The sequence below is a fragment of the Peromyscus maniculatus genome, chromosome 13 (assembly GCF_049852395.1).
Source record: "Peromyscus maniculatus bairdii isolate BWxNUB_F1_BW_parent chromosome 13, HU_Pman_BW_mat_3.1, whole genome shotgun sequence".
In the NCBI taxonomy this organism is placed as follows: Eukaryota; Metazoa; Chordata; class Mammalia; order Rodentia; family Cricetidae; genus Peromyscus; species Peromyscus maniculatus.
Window position 1 is genome coordinate 52,455,362 of NC_134864.1, and position 18,926 is coordinate 52,474,287.

At 39.3% G+C, this 18,926-nt stretch overlaps 1 protein-coding gene across 1 annotated transcript in view; it reads right to left on the reverse strand.

Moving 5' to 3' along the window:
- Pard3b (par-3 family cell polarity regulator beta) overlaps positions 1 to 18,926 on the reverse strand; it is a 978,380-nt gene that overhangs the window by 834,485 nt on the left and 124,969 nt on the right. The window contains exon 2 of the mRNA XM_006975013.4: positions 13,232 to 13,333. Coding sequence (XP_006975075.2) covers positions 13,232 to 13,333 — 102 coding nt within the window. The remainder of the gene's footprint in view (positions 1 to 13,231; positions 13,334 to 18,926) is intronic.

The following is an 18,926-nucleotide window of genomic DNA, read 5'->3' on the forward strand; positions in this document are numbered from 1 at the left end:
AAGGCTGCAAAAATTACACAGGTTTTAATCTATACACACACAAAAAAAGTTAGAAAACTCTAAAGTTTAAAATTAATTTGTCCTAATAGTTCTTTTTTAATGCACTAAATGTGAAGAAAAGATTTATTTCATATTAAAGTCTCTATTGAGTAGATGATATTGCCTTCATTGTATTCAATCATTAGAGTTAAATACCTCGCTTACTGAAATAGAAGTTCCTATTGGAGAAAAGGCTGTCCCTGCAGTTTGAGAGTTTATACCCTTGCCATCAGGTCTCCCAGCAGCAGCAGCAACAATACCCTATCATTTTGCTGTTCTCTTCTTATGCACTTTATTCCCTGTTGCTTCTTGATGCTCATCACAAAACTTAAAAACAAAAACAAAAAAAACAGCAGTTATCAGGTCGCTGAACCTGCAAACTACTTCTCCTAAGTAGTCATGTCAGTCTGTCAATCTACCCGCCTCCACATTTACACAGAATTTTTACAAATCCTTCTGGTGTCTCACTCACTTAATCTCAGTTCCAAATTATTCTATAAATAAGAAAAAAAGCAAGTTTGGCAGCTACCCAAAGAACCCTAATATTAATTGCCATGTAGCCACTTTAGAAAAGAATGAGTGTGATTTTAATGGCATAACAAGAAAGGCCAGTGTCTTTTACATTACTTGGATATGAAATGCATTGACTATGTCACACACAAGCACAAATGTTCTCGGTGTCCTAAGAGCAGGCCTTCCTGTTTCCGTGGAGGAGAGATAAACTTCCCTGGCCATCCATCTCGGGCCCACTGCTCCCTGGGAGTTTCTGGGTTGCCCTTGCTATTCCAGGGACACCTTGACATCACTTCTCCAAACTTTGAATCATCATTGCAGAATCATCTAAGCAGCAGGAGTGGAAGGGCTGGCAAGTCAAAGCGCCATCTTTTACAAGACGATCCTGAACAAAATAAACAAATCACAGAAACTCACCACAGAGATCACTGGAGCAACAGAGCATCATCTCACACTGAGGGAGAGAGACTGCAAGGACTGTCTCCTTCACTCTGGGTTCTGGCAAACTTCAAGGATCTTATAGTTTATCTTTGCTTTTTTTTTTTTTAGAAAAAAAAATGTTTGCTTCCAATAGTATGCAGTTTCTTCATGTTAATAAGAGTGAATGAATCTATTTGAAGAGAAATCTCAACACTTTGAGATTAGTCACAAACATGATGTGTACTCACACACAAGTGGATACTAGATGTAAAGCAAAGGATAACCAAACTACAACCCACAGCTCTAGAGAAGCTAGCTAACAAGGAAGACCCAAAATGGGATGCATGGATCAACCTGGGAAGGGAAAATAGATGATATCTTCATGAGTAAACTTGGGGTGGAGGGGGAATAGAGGGGAGGGGATGGGAGATGAGAACATAAGGGAACGGAATGGTCAAGCTGTGGGAGGGATAGAGTGGGAGAGCAATGAAAGAGATATCTTGATAGAGGGAGACATCATGGGGATAGGTGTTAGGGAAGTTCCCAGGAATCCACAAAAATGACCCCAGCTTAGACTACTTGCAATAGTGGAGAGGGTGCTTGAACTTGCCTACCCCAGTAATCAGATTAGTGAATACCCTGTCATCATAGAGCCTTCATCCAGTAATTGATGGAAGCAGATGCAGAGACCCACAGCCAAGCACCAGGCCAGGCTCCAGTAGTCCAGTCAAAGAGAGAGAAGAGGGATTCTATGAGCAAGGGGCATCAATATTATGATGGAGAAATCTATAGAAACAACCAAAAAAACTAGTGGGAACTCATGAACTTTAGACCAACAGCTATGGAGCCTCCATGGGACTGGACTAGGCCCTCTAGATAGGCGAGACAGTTGTGTAGCTTGATCTGCTTAAGGGGCCCCCTGGCAGTAGGATAAGAATCCATCCCTGGTGCATGAGCCAGCTTTTTGGAGCCCACTACCTATGGTAGGATACCTTGCACAGCCTTGCTGCAGGGAGAGGGACTAGGACCTGCCTCTACTGAATGTACCAGACTCTGCTGACTCCCCATGTAAGGCCTTGTCTTGGAGAAGGTAGGAATGGATGATGGGATGGGGAGAAAGGCTGGGGGGTGGGAGGAGGGAAGAGAGGGGGATCTGTGGTTGGTATGTAAAATGAATAAAAAATTTCTAATAAAAAAGAGAAAAAGGAAAAAATAGAAAATGTTTGCCTACAATAGTCTCCAGTTTCTTCATGTTAATAAGAGTTAATCTAGTTGAAGAGAAATCTGAACACTTTGAAGTTAGTCATAAATGTTTCACCTGTGTTAAAATAGAAGTTACAAAGACTAGGGAACAGACCAAATAAATATAGCTAGGTGATATGGTTTTAGTTTTGTTTTGAGAAAAATCTATACTGGTTTCCATAATGATGGCACTAATTTGCATATGCATACTAACCAGCAGTGAATAGGGTGTTCTTTCCTCATATGAATGAACTACACCCCTGGACATATACCCAAAGAACTCCATATCCTGCCACAGAGACACCTGTACAAGTTGTTGCACTATTGACAATAGCAAGGAAATGGAATTAGCTGAGATGTCTATCAGAAGCTGAATGAATAATGAATATGTGGGACATCTACACAATGGGATTTACTTAGCTATAAAGAAAACTGAAATCTCAGTAAAACGAATAGATCTGTAAAATATAGTATTTAGTAAGGTGACCTGAAATAAGAAAGACAAGAATGACCTGTTCCTTTCATAAGCAGAACCTAGCATGCAAATGTATATACATGTATGTGTACACATACACATATACAAATATATAAACGTTCAATCCCTACCCAATCAGAGGTACATTCATTCTTTTGACCAAGAGAAACTAGTGTTCCCTTAAAGGCACAACTGAACCCTAGTCAAGGCTACTGAAGCATCTTCCCCTCAAGAGCAAAGACCTTAAAACCACTTAGGAAGAGGACTAAAACCAAAGGAAAAGCTAAGTATCCCATTCCAGGAAACTGGGTAAAGAATACACATGATCTTCATCTACTATTCCTTAGATTCAGGTTGTTTCCCTAGGATGTCGGTGAGAAACTACTTATAAATAGAAACTTCCGTCTTTGAGTTCCTCAGACATGCAAGAATTGTGACAAATCAAGTATGTTATACTCAAGAGTAAAGTTTAATACACTAACATTTAATAAACTTATGAAGAACTTATAAACCAGTGGTTCTCAACCTTCCTAATGCTGTGACCCTTTAACACAGTTCCTCATACTGTGGTGACCCTCAACCATAAAATTATTTTCATTGCTATGCCATAACTATAATTTGCTACTGTTCTGCTACTATTATCATAATGTAAACATCCATGTTTCCCAATGGTCTTAGGCAACCCAGGTGGAGGGGTCATGACCCACAGGTTGAGAGCCACTGAACTAGGTTCTAAAAAGAGTTGGAGCCACACCCTTACGTACAGCCTCAAGGATGTTCAGTCAGGAGATGGGACACCAGAGCTCCGTTTTGGCATTTTGGCTAGAGAACCAAGGACATTTCTGAGACCTTCGCTTTGAGGCTCTGCATGAAGATATTTCTCTCCTTTTTTCACCAGCAAAAGCAGTACACACTTTCATTTGTACATGCGTTAAGCACAGGCTTGGTATAATTTCCATTTAAAAGGTGACCTATTTAGAAAATCTCATTATACCATCATATGCTGGCATCCATTGAGAGTGAGCACAGTGGCCACACTAATCTGTCGGTCTAGAAGTAGGTTCTTACCCTATTATCAACTAAGAACTATGAGATGCTTCGGGTTTTATGTGTATGGATATTTCAGATATTCGGGTTGTGAAAATCATTTTCTATCACACTTTCAAGTCACTCCAATTTGTTTATAGTTAAGATTGTATAAATACCTTATTTAAATTGTAATATACTTTAGGTTGAAATTATTAAAGGAGTTGTATCTGAACTGGCTTCTGTGCTATTTTACTCCAGCTGAAGTCTACACAAGAGGGATTTCCTCTTTATTGCTTAGGGAATGTCACTTGATCTTTCAAAACTGATTGGTAACATCAAAAGAAGGAAATCTAAAAAGAGAACCTGAAGTGTCCAAACTGTCAGTATTAAGTTCAGAAATCTAGGCGTGATTCCCTAAGTGAAGAGCCTAGATTCCTATCACGGAAAAGATACACTCTCTTCTTAAACAGAAAAATTATACACATAGAGAGCTTTAAAAAATACTGTAATTTGCCGGGCGGTGGTGGCGCACGCCTTTAATCCCAGCACTTGGGAGGCAGAGCCAGGCGGATCTCTGTGAGTTCGAGGCCAGCCTGGGCTACCAAGTGAGCTCCAGGAAAGGCGCAAAGCTACACAGAGAAACCCTGTCTCGAAAAACCAAAAAAAAAAAAAAAAAAAAAAAAAAAAAAATACTGTAATTTAAGAGACTAAGGAAACCGAATATTCTTGCTTACTAAAAACATATTTATAAATTAAGGCATTTATACAAAGTCTGAAACGAGTACCCCATGGAAGTGTTATAAATACTGGTCTAGTTCCAAGAGGAGCCCATAATTAGTCACAGAATATTGGAGCCCTAAGAACAGAAGAGGCAGCAGAGCCAGACTGAAAGCCTAGAATACAAAACTCCCATCAGATTGTCACACAGCTCAGAGCTCTTTGTGACACTTCCAAGGAACTAAACAGTTTTTTAGGCTTCCTGAGTAACCTGTCTCTAATGGACAGCATCCTCCTTGGCCAGCTGGAGGCACACCTATCTCCTTGGATCATGGGGTCTAGCATGTTTAGTGGCCTTGTTTTTTATAACTTCCTAATGTATTTCTTGAGATCTCTTCTCTCCTAAAACAGATGTTCTCCTTCATGCCCCTCCTCCTCTGCTCCTCTTAAAAGTACCACCTCTGCCCATTTCTCAAAACCTACTTTAAATCATTAAGTAGCGAACACATGCACAAGTACACACACACACACACACACACACACACACACGCACACGCACACGCACACGCACACGCACACGCACACGCACACACTTTTTAAGATTCTGAGTCTTTAGGAGCTGGATGCAATTGTCTTTCCACTACAATTTGCAGCTTGTTACTTGAATGTGAAACTCTGACATTATGTCTTCCTACCCATTCAGTTTTAAGGCAGGCTTCCTTCCTTCTAAGCCTCTATCAAGTTCCTGAGTGGCCTGATTTTCTCTCATCATCACGGCAAGTCCCTTCTGATCTACAAGGAAGCGCATCCATAAGAGATGTACTTCAGAGAGCTGATATAAGAGCTAAGAACAAAAGCGATTTCTTTGGCACATCACAGTCCTAAGTGTTACTGGATAGTTCATTTCTTTGGGGCCTTCTCAATGCATCTGGGGCAGGAATAGTTGACCATATAAATGACAAAGTTTGTAAATGAGAAATGCTAGAATATTTAGAAAACCTTAGAATCATACTATCAAATCCAGTCCTCTACAAGGTAACAATCTACTACCTTGCTTTGATGGAGATGCTTCCCACTAGGTGTTAGTGGAATACAGTCTAATTAATATACACTTGATGGGTGACCAATTAGCACTTGCAGACGTTTGCATTTTTAAGAGAGGGTGGTTTGTAAATTCTGAAGTTTTCCTTCTATTTGATATAATCTAAAATAGTATAGCGGGACTACAATTTGTAAGTTACATAATTATAAATAAATTTTTCTGTAGAGACTGTTCCCTAATCATGGCGTGTGTATGTATATATATATATATATATATATATATATATATATATATATATATACCTGTACAGACAGTTTGAAAGGAAACTAAAGTGAAAGAGAATTTGTAGGACTGTGTCCAGCAAGACAATTTCTGGCTAAGGGTACATTGTAAAGTACAAGGTGGGTTCTCTGACTCTTTTTTTTTTTTTTTTGAGTTAATTTTTAGCCCTAAATAATGCCTTGTTATCATCTCAAACATGACTGGATCTTTTTTCTTAGCAAATCTGAATTCTTGCAAAGATTTTCTGTTTACTTTTTGTTGTACTAAAGTAAGTAGCTATATGAGCAGTACCATCAGGCCTGATGATCTCTTCTTTCTCACCTCTGGTGAAACAATGAAAAAGCTGAATAAGAGCAGGTAGACACCCTACACACCCTCTGTACAGGGATGTACCCCTTGCCTCCCATTCACTCATACACACACATCCATGCTGTATTGCCAACCACGTAATTTCAGAAAGCACTAGGGAGCCCATATTTGACTTGGCCATTGTCAGGATTACTTTATGTTTAGTTACTATCTCCCAGCACCATTTATCTTCGCCATAGTAAGGTCACAGAGGTATTAATGCAAAGTGCTCCTCCGGGCTGGGTACATGTCTGCACACTGCTGCCAACTGCAATATTTAAAAGGGACAACATAGCTTCTTGGAAGAAAACAGGTACAGAAGTAGAAACCCTCAATTCTGGTTCAAACTTTATCATTGACTAAAATCAAAGATGCTTATTAAAACTGAAGTACAAGCAGGAGGTGGTAGCAAACACCTTTGATACCAACACTCAGGAAGAAAGGCAAGTAAATCTCTGTGAGTTCAAGGCCAGCCTGGTTTACATAGTAATTTCCAGGCCACCTGGACTACATAATGAGGTCCTGTCAAAGATACAAAAATAACAAACAAACAAAAAAAAAACTTGTAAGAAGTCCAGGTGGTGAAAGATATCTTTAAAAAACCATCCCAGTTGTAAGCAAACATAGAAGTATTTGAGGAGACAAGACTAAAGCTATACCTAATAAGGGAAACTATATAATAAAATCCTAAGAATTTCAAAATGCTAAAAGTCCAATATTAATGCTCATATTAAAATATTTATTATGTGTATGAGGTTACAGTGCCCCCAAAGTCACTTAGGATTGAGGTGATCTGAAAACACTGACTATTAAAATAATCTCACCTGGCTCTTGAATGATCACTAAAAATTGAGAAGGAGGTAACAAGCACATTCTTCCTATGTGTATAGTGCTTTAATGTTTTCACTGAATTCTCACACACAGCTTATAACTGTCTCTGTGACACTAAGACCATTTACCATTCTCATTTCACCAGTGAGTAAACTGAAATTCTGAGTGACTGAATTATTCAACACCAAAAAGTGTTCATTCATTCATTCTACATTAAAATAAAGCATTGTTATCATCTCCAATGTGACTGGATTTTTTTTCTTCTCAAAGCTGAATTCTTGCAAACATTTCCTGTTTACTTTCTGTCATACTAAAGTAAGTAGTTATATGAGCAGTACCATCAGGCCTGATCTCTTCTTTCTGACCTCTGATGAAACAATGAAAAAAGCTGTACAGCTAAGAAGGGCTATGCATAGTTACAGGCACCGGAAATAAGCAATGGATAAAACAGAGACCCTCATGGAGATAAAATTGTTTTAAACCAATAAAACTGAATCCAAACTAGGCCGAGACCAAGGACAAGGATCAACCAGCACACTAAACAACGGAAACACTAAAGATACAGAACAATTGGGAGGTGTATGTAAGAAAAAAACAGTAGCCTAATTACTCTTGATATTTAAGATGCTTCGGGCAGCTGGGGGGGGGGGTATTCTAGAGCCTCAGAACAGAATCTATGGTGATGAGGCTAGGACTTCATTCAGTACAACTGTCCTTTAACATCCACAGGGGTTGGGTCCAGGATGCCCTTCAGACACCAACCTCTATGGATAGATGGCCATGTCCCTAATGGACAAGAGGTTGCATATAAGCCATATATGGCCTCCATATACTTTAAATTATGGGCACCTTACTAAGTATACTTACAAAGTATAAATGTCATATACACAGTTGTTCTATTGCTTATGTAATAATGACAGGGGGAGGTAAAGCCAACACATCTTGACAACAGGCACGAAACATCCTAGGCTTAGAGAGAACAATGGTAGAACAAATATTGGAGAGACTGAGGACCTGTGAGACAGGCTCTGCTCACACCCCATTTCATCTGGACAGATTCAGGAACGCTCCTGACATGGTAAATTTGAGTCAAGTGGAGTCATGCTTTCTGGAAGTTTTTTCTGAATACTTTTGATCCACAGCTGGTTGAATCCATAGATTCCAAATCTGAAAATACAGATTGCAAGCCATATTCCTAGAGGGAATATCCTTTAAGCAATACTTTTAGAGTAATATAAATCTAATCTACCTTAATAGTTATATGCTAAATATAATATTGTAATATAACATAACAGCACCTAACACTTATTGATGATGTTGTGTTCACTCTCCTGAGAATTTGGCTTTAAATTGTGGCTAGGTTATAACACATGATATAATATAATATAAAATTATTGCATTTTTAATTTTAGTTCCAATTACCCATGAGAAAACCATGGGACAAAGAAAGGGTTAAGTTTTTGAAAGCAATACAGGTTAAAAAAATAAAAACAACAACAACAAGAAATTAACTAAGTTTGTTCAGAATTTAAAGTTAAGAAGCTGACTAGACAGAAGAAGATCACTCCCTATCAGTTACCATATCCTTAGCCTGGAATTTTATTAAAATTTATATCTCTGGAAATGCAAAGAGGGGTTATAAATACATGTGAAACGATAAAAAATGAACTGTGCTCATAAATAAAGTTTTGAAATAACTGCTAAGTTCAAGCACTAGAGAGGAGGGGGAGGATGCCCTATGGACAGAGAGAGAAAAGGAGAAAACAGAGGACAGGAAATCCTCTGGGGACATCACCTGCAACATCAGCCTTGAGCTTCTCCAGCTGTGCTCAGATCCATGGAGGAAATGCAAGGCTGGGCTCAGGAAAGAAATCACCACAGACATGGAGTCCTAGAGACTTCCCTGGTTCAGATATGTCCTCTTTAGGAAGACGTTAAGGTTAGCCCATATGATTCTTATCTTTTTGGACCTAAGATTCTATAATTTCATAACTCTATAGGCAGAAAGTCATCTTGAAATGTGGGACTTTGCAAAGTATCTCTCTTTCCCTCTTTACAAGCTTTTGCATTTCTTTCTGAAGCACTATTCAAACCTCTTCCAGACATGTTCATAACTTCAAGACCCCCAAATAAATGTGAACTTTTAGAGTCAAAATTGCCATATCACTATTTAAGAAAATATAATAAATATATTTATTGAGGTGGAAGTATCACTAATAAAATGAGTGCTCAAAAATTAACTCAGGAGTCTAAAAAACAAAATAATTCAGGGATCATTAACAAAAGGTTTAATGTAGCATTTCCATTTCCCAAGCAAAACACCATGCACACCGTGAATTGTCTAATTACACACTGAAAGTTACACACTTCTCATCACCATCAGTCATCAACTTTGCAGTCAGTGAAAAGGAAAGTGAGAACTCCAAAAACATAAACAAGGTTTACAAACGCAAACAATGACCTTGGCCTTTTTAAGAAAACTCAGAGCGCACCTACAGGTATGTGTGAACTCTGGCTTTACTAACCACTGCCCAGCTTCGAGCTACATTAACAAGACAAAAGACATTTTCAAATGTGGTAGTGTCAATTTTCAAGTGCAGGAAGTGTCTGCGGAGCTGTGCCATCCACTAGAGGGCAACAGAGTGTTCTCAGAAAGCAGTGTGACAGTGTGTCTTGTTTCAGGTCACTAGTTCATTCACTGTGCACACTAGTCTCTATTTGAATATGATATGAGATCCTTGAATGCTAAGTATGTTAGCAGACAGTGTGTTCTCATAAAAGTGTGCTCATTCTAAATTTAGTCTTGCTGGCATTTTCATTTCTCACATAATAATAATATGTTAATCCAAATGTTGTGTCATATTAATCAAGTATCTTCTTATAAAACTATTTTGAGCAATTTAATAACTCTAAAACAAATTTTATAAGATTTGTTTAAAACTATTAAAACGTACATGAAGATGGTTTCTTTGATGTCTCAGTACTTAAATTCAAACAGTTTGGTACTTAAAACACGAAAGTACAGTACAGTAATAATAGTACCATAATATTAAAAGACAGCAACGGACATTAAACACCTGATTCTTCTGTACTAACACCAGAGTAACTAACATTTTGCCATTGAACAAACTGTTGAACCTGAGGTGAAGGCAGATGAAAATCTTATCATTAGGAACCAGGTGCTCTCCCAGCCTGACTCCAGGGACTCATCACTAGCTGCCGCGTCATCACCAGCCACCAAATGCAACACACACATCCTTTAAAAAGTCCCTGCCATTTCAGCCTGCTCTCTGTCTCTCCCTCGTCTCTATCTCTGTCTCCTTCTGCCTCTCTCTTGTCCCTGCTCAGAAGTGGGCCTTTTGCTCCCCCACCCCAATAAATCTCTTGGGTGACATCTGATGCATGGTGTGATTTCTGAGGCATTTCCTGGTCCCATCAGCCCAGATACTCTTCTGACCCTAAACCCTAACTAACACTTACACTATGTCTAACAAGCACCTGTACCAAAAGCGGAAGATAAAGCTGAACTGATAGTGGAATAATTGAGAACCAGACGGCACATGACATTCAAGGGTCAATGCACAATACAAGCCAACAAGAACTCCTGGCCTGTCTCCAAGCGTAGCCCTTCCCATCTATAAAACTTAGCCAAAGATGAAGACATTTTCCTGTGGTGGTGTACTATACAGTACAGTCTTACTTTTATATTTAATAAAGTCATGGCAGCAACTCAATTTTCATAAATGTGACGTATTTTCATATTTCCATAGTACGTTGTAGTTGTCTTCTTCAACCATGCCAAAAACGAATCAAAAACAATTCACCCTGTGAGTAACTGTTTTAAAAGTTTGATACTGAGTAACAAGGCCATGTGTTTTAGAAGCCACCTCGTTAGCAAACTCAGGCAACTCTATTAGCCCCTTCTCCGATTTTTACATCAGACCATCCCACCTCCAGTTTTTAGCCCCTACTGAACTGCACAGATGGGTTTCCACAGCGAAGCCACGCTAGCTGACACTGCTTTTGGACTCACAATCGTCGTCTTTGCTGCTTCACTCCTTGCTTCCGGGCTATCAAGAGGCCCTCCCTGCCACTCCCCTGCGGGCAGCCTACCCTAGGAACGGAAGTGTTATGACTTCAGCATAATGAGTATGTACATCCACCCAAGCTTCTCTGGGCCTGCTGTCTGTCCATATTCTATCTGTGAAAGAGTATTAGGCAGCCAGTTTACAAGTAGGTGGCTATAAAAGCCCAACTGTGCCTCAGACAATCTTGGGCGGGTTTGATAGGCCACAGGACATCCACAAACCATCCGCTGAAATTACTGCATACTCTAAACTGACTGAAAAGTAAGGGAAATGCATTTGGCGGGGCTCTGCTCCCACACTAACATAAGAACTGTAAGGAAACCTTCAGACTGTACAGAGAACATCAGGAAAAATAAGAATGCTCTCTTCTTCGCCATTTTTCTAACAAAAGGAAGAAATTGGAATGATGGTTTTTTTTCCAGGCAACATCAAAAGTGCAAATCCTTATTGATTGTGTAGAACAATGACAGGCTTCATGGAAAGGCATGAAAGTGCATTAAGAGAATACTTGAAGCTGTACCCAACATATATGATGCTCTGCTAAGATTTTAACTGATTATCTCCCCCTGTCTCCTGATTTAATAATGGTGTTAAGTCCTATTAAAAGAGAGACTACACATAATAAGGCTGCTTCTGTGGCTAGTGATCAGGATATGGAAAATTTTAGAAAGCTTTGCATAAACAATATAGAGAATGCAGCAGGGGAAACTGATGGGTCAGACAGAGCTTCCCGGATGTTAACAGAATCTCCTTCCGGACACGGGGTTTGGGGAAAGGCTGGGGTGAGAGAGTTTCTTCTGCCCCTTCTTCGACTGAGCATTTTCTGCTTTTTGTATGAACACACTGGCAGTGGAAGGTGAGGTGGGAGCTCCCTTCTTCATGAACAGAAAAGCCAAATAGCTCAACTACCTTGCAGGAGGAAGGTGGTCCCAGGGAGGAAGCAGAAAGTGAACTGGGAAAAGGCAAGCGGATACCCATCTTTGGTGTTGTGAAGCGGGAGGGGACTTCACTGATGTTCCTCAGCTATGTACTATAGCTCAGGCTGTGAACTCAGAACTCAGGAGGCTGAGGTGGAGAACTACGTGAGCTCAGGCCCAACCAGACCAGCTGGAAGGAAATCCTAACTCCAGAAAGCACAACAAAACAACAGTCATTAAACATCTTAGCAGGTACTATCAACACGGGGAACACTAAAGACAAGAATCTTTAGTCCCTGTCTTCTGGGAGCGACAGTCATCTGGGAGACACAATTCCCTTAGGAAATGGCTGACTAGCACCCAAAGCCAGTCAAGCCAAGTACCAAGAGAAAATATAAAACACAAAATCTGTTTGCAAAGATTAATGTAAGTTTGAAACACACACACACACACACACACACACACACACACACACACACACACACACCCTGAAACTTCAGAAAAACAATACAGAGAAACATGCCACAAATATAAATAAACCTCCTATAAACAATGCTAAGAGGGTGCAGAAGAAACCTTGGAAACAGTTCGATTTCTGAGGACAACATAGAGTTCATATTCATCAGAGTGTTTCAGTGGCAATAATCCAGGGTATGGCCATGGAATAGTTTACTTTTATACCTTTCCTAAAGTACTAAGAAGCAAAATTCCATTCAATCACTACATTTGTGATGAATTATTCTCAAATAGGTAACAGAACATTTCTAAAGTTTCTCAACTGAATGCTCTTCTTTTGGAGTAGGGGTGGGGGTTAAAAATGAAAGAAAGACAGTCACACAATATAGTGTGCCATCTATTTTGAGAAAAATCTATACCATAGCTCTTCATGAGTCATCCATACCCCTCTATATTCTCCAATGTAAACGCAAAACACGTTCCAACCTCAGGCATTAGGATGAATATTTAGCAAGTGTCTGGAATAAACTCCAGAGCCAGAAGTAGCAGCAACTCCAAAAGCCTCTGTGGCTGACACTAATTTATTGAGATGTATTGGGAACTCTGGAGAATGAAGAGTCTGCTAATTAGGCCACCACAAACAAGTTCCCAAACTTTGACAAACTTTGGGCAAACATCTGATGAAGAACTTTGATTTATGAGCTGTCCAGGTAAAACCTGAACAGATGGTATCTTTTAATAATAACTGACACATGAGTTTGTGAAGAAATTCAATGACTGAAAATATGCTGCTCAGTAAAGGAAAATGAAGAACAATTTTAGATTCACCTACCTTATCTTTGTCTTCAACAACATCTGCTAAGACATCATCCGGATCCAGGATTCCTCCATCTGTGTATTCTAAGTGATGAATTTTCACCCAGTATCCAGGATCCTATGGTGGAACAAGTAAACTTGATGACTCAATTTACTTATACCAAAGTAAGATACATTTTAAGAGAAATAATTTGTCTCCATAAAAATATGCGACAGTTAGGGTTTCTACTGATGTGATAAAATACCATGACCGAAATCAATGTAGGGAGTAAAAGGTTTATTTTGTCTTACAACTCTCAGGGCACAATCACTGAAGGAAGTCAGGACAGGAACTCAAGCAGGGCAGGAACCTGGAGGCAGGAGCTGATGCAGAGGTTATGGAGGGGTGCTGCTTACTGGATTGCTCCCCATAGCTTGCTCAGCCTGCTTTCTTATGGCTCCCAGGACCACCAGTCCAGGGGTGGTACCATCCCCAGTAAGCCGGGCCCTTCTCCATTAACCAATAATCAAGAAAAAGCCCGCAAGGCTTCACTATAGACCAATCTTAGGAGACATTTCTCTCAATTCTCACATATGTCAGGTTTGTGTTGAGTTGACAGACACTAACCAGCACACTAACAAAACCTTTAAACACAAACCAACAGTCTTTTCAGATGAATAGTTGTCGCTTTTATCCTATTTAACTCACAGAATACCTGTCTCATATTTTTCTAGAATCAAATTACAATGCAAAAAATGAATTGCCCAGCCAACTTGAAGTGAATATTCCAACTTAAGTAATGCCAAAAATATGCTAAAAGAGAATAATCTTGAAGGTACTTTCTCAACTGTAGATAGTGAAACTATAATATAAAGTTCCCAAAGCAGAAATATGTAATTCCTGCAGCTATCACTTCAGAACATCATAGTGGGATGGGGGAGGGTTAGTCACACCCACTCCTTTGCCTTTTTAACTTTCCATGTTCAGTGTGCATCCTCTGCTTCAGTACTTTACTGGTAGCTGGAGAAGAGCTCCAGCTCTGTTCCCATCTCCCACAGGATGCTAGTCTATGGGTAGTTGTGGTCAGAGTTGAGCTGGAGCTCTCTAAATTGACCTTATGATTTAGATTATTTCCAACTATTATTTTTAAATGCTTAGTTTAAAAAGAAACAGTCTAATATTAAATGTAATGGTGATATAGTCTCTCAATTGTTTGTTCACTGCCTAGTTCCAGGATAAGTATGAAAATAAAGAATTATAACACTGGGAAAAGAACACAAACCAACAAATGAAGTGAAGGAAAGCATCAGTAGAGATTTTAAAGAATAGCCAAGCTAAAGCCAACTTGGTCCTACAGTTCTTAACCTCAAAAAGAAGGAAAGCATTAAGCTATAAAGCACTTGGTAAAGGAACAGATACCAATGTCTAAACAGAGATGGAAATCCTACTAGGATAAAGCTTTAAGCCTTATCAAATGAATCTTTATTAAGAATAAGAGCTAATGGAACCCACAGAATGCAATTGCAATTTTACAAAAGCTAATAGAAATGATTGCCATACAGCCTTCCCTTTAACCCCTGGTGAAAAGCTAGAGCATGCTAGCAAATAATAATTCTTTAAGGCATCTATATGGAGGTCTTGGCCCAAATACAAAACTTTACAAAAATCCAACTTGATACAATGGTAGACTTAAAAATCTGAAGGAATTCTCCTCCACTAGACTTTAAACATCTCAAAATTATGCTCTCTCGCGCGCTCTCGCTCTCTCTCTCTCTCTCTCTCTCTCTCTCTCTCTGTGTGTGTGTGTGTGTGCATGTTTTAAACACAGTGTCTGAAGAGCAGTTCCAGGAAGAATAAGGCTTTCATTTGCATCTAATGCTAGGATTATAGGTGCAGACTCTGATGGTTTCTTAGAAGTAATGCCTACTTCTATTGATCAGATGAGAAGCCAAAGTTATGAGCAGTAAGAACACAGTCGGATAAGCAAGGCCCAGAATACCCATTTCTCAGATTCTGTTACAGAGACTTGTGCCAACTCAAAGCACTGTGTTAGCAAAGACGAGCTAAATGCAGGAAATAAGATTCCAAGCACAGTACTCTGGGTTTATAAACAGAATGTAATGCCATCAGACTACATCACTTCCCTAGAAAGTTTCAGAGGTTACATCCTGACCACAAGCAACAATTTGCTATAATCATACACTGAGTTTTTTTTTTATAATATTACAGTTCTGTAGAAAAAAATTTGTTGATATACAATGATGTGATCTAGTTTGCTTTCTGTTGCTGTGATAAACATTGACCAAAAGCAACTTGGGTTAAGGGAAAGGTTTCTATGGTTTACAGACCACAGTCCATCACCAAGGGAAGCCGAGGTAGGAACCTGGAGGCCGGCGGCAGAGGAATGCCGCTTACTGGCTTGCTCCTAGGCTCACCAGCAGCTACTTTCTTATACAGCCCATGCCCACCTGCCCAGATGTGACAGTGACCACAGTGGGCTGGGCCTACCTACATCAATTAGCAATCAATAAAATGCCCTGCAGACCTGCCTATCTGATCTAAAGCAATTCCTCAACTGAGGTTCCTTCTTCTTAGGCATCTCTCCTTTGTACTGACGACAGCAACAACGATGAACCAGCACAGCATGATCATAAAAAGAGAGGCATTTTGAAAATCTCTTTAAATAGAAGCTCTTAAAAGAAGAGCACTACTCATTGCTTTTCCTTTGGGCTCAGTTTGTAAGTGTAGACCATAATACCTAAAACTAAAGTGGACAATCACCCTAAGCAACTGCAAGACATATTAATTCAACCATAGTAGAGATATAAACAGAAGGAAATGGGAAATTAAGTATTCATTTAAAAGAGGAAAATTAAAAACAACAACAATCAAAAATGAAAAAAAAAATAAAGAAACATTAAGCAGGATGTCTTTTTCCTATAACAAACAAAATGGCATCAGGAAGAGACTGTGAAGCCACACAGGACTCCTTCCTCAGAAACTGTTACGGGATCTAAGGCCAGAAGGAAAACAAAACATGGGACCAAGTCACTTCACTGATGCAAAACAATATAAATATAAATCTAGTTTTTTTCCAAATAGGTTGGTAAGTCTGTAATTATATTTAACAAAAGCAGCAAATAATATAGTATTGCACTTTTAATGAGAAGATGCCATTTTAAATCACTCTCTCACATTGATTTGTCTTTTGAAGATTAGATAGTTAGAGTTATAGTTTTTCTTGTTAACAAATTCAGAAAAGAAACTCACTAAAGAGGCATAAAGTGTATAAGTTTGTAAGATATCAAAAGATAGTTTAGGGTTGGTAATGCAAATTAGGATAAAAGGTGAATTAGATACAATCCTTTGGATTCATAAAGATAGAATAGATAATGGAATATTTTCTTTGAATTTGAATGCAAATGGACTACACATTGTTGATGTATTTATTGCCTGTATATATTGTATATACTTATTGTACTTATTGTATATAGTTTTTCTTATATTAGTTATAACCTTCTTTTATTATTTTAGACAAGAAAGGGGAAATGTGGTGATATATTGTGTACCCCAATAAAGTTTACCTAGGGATCAGAGAACAGAGCCAGTCACTAAAGTAGACATAGAGATCAGGCAGTGGTGGCACACACCTTTAATCCTAGCACTCGGTAGGCAGAGATCCATCTGGATCTCTGTGAGTTCAAGGCCACACTGGGCTACATGAGAGAAACAGAACCAGGCAGTGGTGACACACACCTTTAATCCCAGGAAGTAATATGGCAGGACACAGTAAGGTATAGAAGGCATGAGAACACAAGAACTCACTCTCTTTAGACTGAGGATTCTGTAGAGGTAGGCTAGTGGCTGGCTGTTCTGCTTCTCTAATCTTTCAGTTTTTACCCCAGTATTTGGCTCTGGGTTTTTTATTATAAGACCTTTTAAGATTCATGTTACAGTCTTTTTATACATACACTAAAACAGAAAAATAAGTCTGGGGAGATGGTCCTTCAAATAGAAGCACTTGCTGTGCAGGTCTTATGATCTCTGTTCTGCCCCCGTATAACCATGAGAAAAGGAGAGAACTGTATGCTCAAACTGTCCTCTGACCACTATGTGTCATAGCAACCATTGTGTGTGTGTGTGTGTGTGTGTGTGTGTGTGTGTGTGTGTGTGTGAGAGAGAGAGAGAGAGAGAGACTCTGTGTGTGTATGTGTATGTTTGGGTGTGTGTGTATATGTGTCAGGCAGTGTGTGTGTGTGTGTGTGTGTGTGTGTGTGTGTGTGTGTGTGTGTGTATCAGGCACTCTGTGTGTGTATGTGTATGTTTGTGTGTGTGTATGTGTCAGGCAGTGTGTGTGTGTGTGTGTATCAGGCGCTCTCTCTCTGTGTATGTGTGTGTCAGTCTCTGGGTATGTGTGCATGTGTCTCAGTCTCTGTTGCCCTCTTTCTGTATATGTGTGTTTCAGTCTCTCTGTCTCTCTCTGTCTCTCTCTCTGTCTCTCTCTGTCTCTGTCTCTCTCTCTCTCTCTGTGTGTGTGTGTGTGTGTGTGTGTGTGTGTGTGTGTATCAAACACACATATGCAGAATAATATTTTTTAAGAAAAGAGTAAGTTCATGATGCTCACACATCTAACCCTGGAGAAAAACAGACAAGCCCCAGAGCAGCAGTCTCAGGTGAGTGTTTAGTACACTCACGATAGGAGAATCAATAAACAAGAATGTACCAACTATGGTTCTGTCTCTGTGGCATTCAGCTATGGCTCCATAGATCACTTTAAGAATATGGATTCAGTACTAGCAGCCAACAGCCATCATAAGGGTATAAATTAACTCTGACCCTTTTATGTATGTAAACATTTCAACCATTACATTGCAGTCGGCATTTTGCATTTTGTTTACATGGCTTTATTGCCATCAGAAAAGAAACAGTCAAATATGAAAAGATTCACATATATGTCACAGTTCCCAATCAATCCCTAGGACCACTTTAATGTAATTTTTTTCATGATTATGACATTTAGTTTACATTCATGTAGCACTCATCTCTGTGCACATATAAATACTATTTTTAAAATATCTCTGTGCATGTGCTCATTATGCAACCCAATAAGTCTTATTAATATACTCCAGGGATCATTAAAGTATTGAAAACTAGCATACTATATGTTATATTTTCTCTACTTCTAATAATATACAGTTAATATAAATCTTACTGGAATTTGAAACTAAGCCATTCTACAGGGATGAATTTGAGAAACTAAGATAAAAACATTAATTGAAGGGCCAAGACAGTAAAATGGTATTTGTAATGATCAAATACAGAAATTGTTCCAAATATGTATTGGTCTTTTGAACTTTTGCTGCGGATATGTGACATAAAACGACTTAGGCTTTACAGACTATACTAGTCTAAGAATAACGGAGCCACAATTTCCCGTGTGCCATGCCTAAAGAAGACTGCAGACCAGACGCTGTAATCATGGGGAACTGCGCCGGGAAACAAAGACAGGAGAAACATGCCGGTCTCTCTGCAAATACTTAGAGGCAGAAGGGGGGACTGCAGTTCCAAGAAGAGCACTAGGAACGAAAAGCCCATGACTGAATAAGGGCCACATTGACCTTGAACTCTCCTGACATGGGCAAGAGCTCAACCCTGGACCTGGGCTCCTGTGGCTTCAGTTGTCACAGATCACCATGCCCACTGGAATGCAGCTGCAGAACGGAAGTTCATG